General features: G+C 34.2%; 1 protein-coding gene across 1 annotated transcript; it reads left to right on the forward strand.

Annotated features, from left to right (window-relative positions):
- Nucleotides 1-807: 807 nt before the first annotated feature.
- On the forward strand, nt 808-2,076 carry LOC115974302. The gene is made up of 2 exons (XM_031094582.1): nt 808-1,275; nt 1,844-2,076. Exons 1-2 carry the CDS (start codon nt 871-873, stop codon nt 2,063-2,065), a joined length of 627 nt encoding a protein of 208 aa, XP_030950442.1. The 5' UTR covers nt 808-870; the 3' UTR covers nt 2,066-2,076.
- The last annotated feature ends 2,858 nt before the right edge of the window (nt 2,077-4,934 follow it).

Raw genomic sequence — 4,934 nt, forward strand, 5'->3', positions numbered from 1 at the left:
AATGTTTAAAACTAGCTCAAAGTTGTATGTCAATGTAAAGTTGGAATCGAGTGTAAAGCAGAAAGCACTGTGGCTTTCGGCCTGGCTCGATCGATCGAAGCTTAGGCTCGACCGATCGAAGCTCGGGCAGATTGCTTTTCTACAGAATTTTCCAACTCAGCCCTAATTGTTTTAAAACATTTTTAGGGTTTCTTATTTGTCCTAAGTATAAAAGGCAAACCCTAGCCACGTTTTAGTGTTGCTCATATTGCGGTTTGTGTAAATCTCTTGTGAGATCTAGAGGAGCTTTCCTTTACACAAACTTAGGGTTTTCAAGGAGGAGATATTCTCTACACCTTGATGATCAAAACAGTTGCTGCCATTAAAGCTTAAAGAATACACAAGCGGAGGTGCTTGTAGCTGGTGGGAATCGAAAGAAAGAAGGAGTACGTGGATTCGGAGCTTGCACGTGGTCGTGTCAGTAAGTTCTACTGGTTGGTAGCATTAGGAAGTCGAGCGGGGGTGCTTGTAAGTCCTTTTGTATGAACTTCGATTCTTTCTGATAGTGGATTCAAGTTTACCTTGAGGATAGCTAGGTTAAATCCTCCCCAGGTTTTTACTTGTTTGGTTTCCTGGGTGATCATATCGTGTGTTGTTTATTTTCCGCTGCTTTGCATGATTTGATCTTTATCTATATATATATATAAAACCGAAGCTTTTGGAGCTTCCACAATTTTCCACGTCAGCACATCATTTAAAAAAAAAATAATAATAACAAATAATAAAACAAAAAAAAAATAATAATAAAACCATAACCACACGAATACCTTTCCCTTACACGATACCGGACAACAAACTCCATAACCACGCGAATACCTTTCCCTTTCCTCCATGGCCACACGAATAGCTTTCCATTTCACGATACCGGACCTTCTGCCTTCTCCGATTCTCTGCCACGAATACCTTTCCCTTTCCTCCATGGCCACACGAATAGCTTTCCCTTTCACGATACCGGACCTTCTGCCTTCTCCGATTCTCTGCCATTTCCTTTCCACGGCAAGACCCAACGATCCGACCCAACAGACCGATCCTCTGCCTCTCCCTTTCCACGGCAAGACCCAACAGCCCGATACCGATCCGACCCAACAGACCGATCCTCTGCCTCTTCCTTTCCACGGCAAGCCCATGGCCACAGATCCCACCATACCCATATCCAATTCGCTCAGTTTCCACTCTTCCCCAGCCCAATGTCGGTCGGCAATGCAACCGACCCAGCCCGTCGAGACCGGCCCAAAGGTATTATCTTATAAACCTAATATATATATTAATTTTTTTTTTCTGAATCCGAACTCTATATAGATTAGGACTCTATAACTATATATATAAACCTGTCAAGATGCTTTTTTTTTTTCACGGCTATTCAATTTCTAGGTATGTTTTTTTTTTTTTTTTTTTTTTTTTTTCACGGCTATTCAATTTGTGTGGAAACTGAGCTATAGATTATTTTTTTACCCCAGCCTATTTTGTATTCTATAATTGATTGAATTGTAGTTTTTGTGCACACATAATCAATTTAATTTTTTTTTTGAATTTTAGTTATATGTTTTTGTGTTAAAATTAGTGATTGAATTGTTTTTGTGTGGAAACTGAGCCACGGGTTTGAATTTGTTTAGTGGAAACTGAGCTATAGATTATTTTTTTACCCCAGCCTATTTTGTATTCTATAATTGATTGAATTGTAGTTTTTGTGCACACATAATCAATTTAATTTTTTTTTTGAATTTTAGTTATACGTTTTTGTGTTAAAATTAGTGATTGAATTGTTTTTGTGTGGAAACTGAGCCACGGGTTTGAATTTGTTTAGTGGAAACTGAGCGAGGTGGAGTTATCTACTTGCTTCCTGATAATCTTAGCGAAATTGGTGTGGAGTACGTTGAGGTTAGTTATTCATTACATTGTTCATACTGAATTTTTTTTACATTGTGTTATCATAGTATATTGTAGTGTTCTGTTCACAAATTTGGTTGCATCTTTTGTAGTACCAAATATCAATCCTTATATTTTTAATATAAGAATTCCTAAATAGTGTTCATATGGTTGCTGTTTTAATGAGTTTTATGGTTGCTGTTTATTATGGTCTTTTTTTTGTTTTTGTTTTTTTACCCAGTAGATACACATTGCATTAACAGTAAACACAAGGAAAGGTAGGAAACACATAAACTGGAAAACCAATTCTTGTGCTGCTGCAAACTTCAAAATTGAAACATTACAGGATTCTGCAAAAACAATTTACAGGAGTAAGCTTATCATTAGAGTTAGTTAGGTAGCTTAATGCGTGTAAGCTGAGTTTTAATTCTGTTATGCTACATCTGATGGCTGTTAGGAAGTTTGTTATTTTATTATTTTATCTTTCCCGCCAGTCTGTTGCTTCATATGTAAAACAGAGCAATGTAATTCATTATTAGCTTAATACAATCAGTTTTCCAATTCACTCTCTCAAACTTGATACAAATCATCCCAGACCAGTTTGGGCATAGCAATCAAACAGTTATTCTGAACCTCTCTAACGAGAGAGGAAAAAACATGGTACTTAGGAAGCAACACTGTATAGGTGCCTGCAATATAAGCTACCAGTTGTGTTATCATAGTATATTGTAGTGTTCTGTTCACAAATTTGGTTGCATCTTTTGTAGTACCAAATATCAATCCTTATATTTTTAATATAAGAATTCCTAAATAGTGTTCATATGGTTGCTGTTTTAATGAGTTTTATGGTTGCTGTTTATTATGGTCTTTTTTTTGTTTTTGTTTTTTTACCCAGTAGATACACATTGCATTAACAGTAAACACAAGGAAAGGTTGGAAACACATAAACCGGAAAACCAATTCTTGTGCTGCTGCAAACTTCAAAATTGAAACATTACAGGATTCTGCAAAAACAATTTGCAGGAGTAAGCTTATCATTAGAGTTAGTTAGGTAGCTTAATGCGTGTAAGCTGAATTTTAATTCTGTTATGCTACATCTGATGGCTGTTAGGAAGTTTGTTATTTTATTATTTTATCTTTCCCGCCAGTCTGTTGCTTCATATGTAAAACAGAGCAATGTAATTCATTATTAGCTTAATACAATCAGTTTTCCAATTCACTCTCTCAAACTTGATACAAATCATCCCAGACCAGTTTGGGCATAGCAATCAAACAGTTATTCTGAACCTCTCTAATGAGAGAGGAAAAAACATTGGTACTTAGGAAGCAACACTGTATAGGTGCCTGCAATATAAGCTACCAGTAATGCTCTGATAGACCAATTTATGAGGAGAGGTACGTCGTGCCACTTCTCTGTGAAAAACGGCTTCCGTAATCGTTGCTGAAGCCAAAAGTGGACGAATACTGAGGTAGTGGATAGACCAAAAGCTAAAGTATTGGCTATTAATATCTTTTTGGAAAAAATTATTGCTTTATGCAGATTGGAATTTTAAGCCATGTTTTCTTAACGTCACAACTAATAAATTATTGCATGGTTTCTTGACTATATCTATCCCCATTTGGATTGTTCCTCCTTTTTTATTATTTTTTAATTTGCTTCTTCCTTTACAGCGGCTCAGCTTTCTCACACACAAACCTCCTTGACCAACGCAATCATTAAACCTACATTAGTATCTGTAGGAGCGTTTCTAGGTTGTTTGTATGTGATCCTCATATCTGTAGGCCCATACCCATTTTCTTTTGGTGAACTTATACAAACCGAGCATTTGGTTGACTTTTATTGACTCAGCTAAGGACTAATCTAATTAATTAGCAGTAATTTACACAATCATGGTCAATTTTTTTTTTTTTTTTTGAGGGGAAAATCATCGTGATCAAATTAAATTCAAGTTTTGATTTATGAGAATTTATTCTAACTTTCTATATGAGGATATATATATATATATATATATATATATATATTTGGGTGAGAATCTTCTATCTGAGAATTTAGCTCAATTACTATGTGGATCCGTAATTTTTATAAAATTACGGATTAGGATCCTCTATAGTTTAATGTAATTTCATCATAATGTAAATAAACTGGACTGGGCTGTAATTAATCAAAAGGCCAGTCATACTCTACTGGCTACTGAGCTCACTTTTAAAATGAATTTCACAAAACTTATGCAGGTCGGTCATTACAATCAAAGGCCCTTAACATAATGAAAGGTATCATAAGATTTTGTTAAGTGAGATGCATTTATGTCGCATTCAAATAATTTCTAGCATCATCTACATTAAAAAATTACATGATCTCCCTTAAGGTTTTTTTAAATTACATGATATTCCTTCTTATTTCAAATTGATCAATATCCTTTGAATTGAAAATTATTATTGACTAATCACCCTCAATGCTCTAAAAATCAATGCTTTGAAATTATTTTAACGAGTTACTTATAAAGAATTAAATAAAATGTCTGTTTTTTTTTTTTTCATAAGAGTTGTTATCCTTATTTTCTATTATTTCTAATTTAAAAAAATTATGCTCTCTCTTACAGGAAGTAGGGTGCTTCAAAAACTCTGAGTTTACTTTTAATATAACAAAAAACCAAAACTTAATTACTGAATGATGAACAATGAGTTCATGAGAGATAAGTGCAATTGTCAAACCGGTTGGTAACAAATTTTCTTGAGAGGTGAGAAAGTCGAAGATAAAATTAGCATTTAATATTTACTACTTTACTTCAGTGTACAATTTGAAAAATGTTACTTTTGTTAGGAGCCCGATGAAGTCATCCTTCCCGTGCGAATAGAAAATCTGAAAGGAAAACAATTTGTTTTCCAAATATAACTAAATAACTATAATCTCAACTATGGATGGGAATTCTTCACTATCAAGAAACTTTTTGACTCTTGAAGAAATTGACAAAGCAATTCAGCTTGATAAAATGACAGAAGTAAGTATTATTTAATTTAGCAAAATTACA

The sequence above is a fragment of the Quercus lobata genome, chromosome 2, assembly GCF_001633185.2.
Source record: "Quercus lobata isolate SW786 chromosome 2, ValleyOak3.0 Primary Assembly, whole genome shotgun sequence".
NCBI classification, from domain to species: domain Eukaryota; kingdom Viridiplantae; phylum Streptophyta; class Magnoliopsida; order Fagales; family Fagaceae; genus Quercus; species Quercus lobata.

Excerpts from the sequence above, each read along its gene's own strand:
- LOC115974302 (XM_031094582.1), top strand. The coding sequence starts at position 871 with ATGGCCACACGAATAGCTTTCCATTTCACGATACCGGACCTTCTGCCT. Across the intron at positions 1,276-1,843 it reads CCGTCGAGACCGGCCCAAAG|TGGAAACTGAGCGAGGTGGA; the intron begins GTATTATCTTAT and ends GAATTTGTTTAG.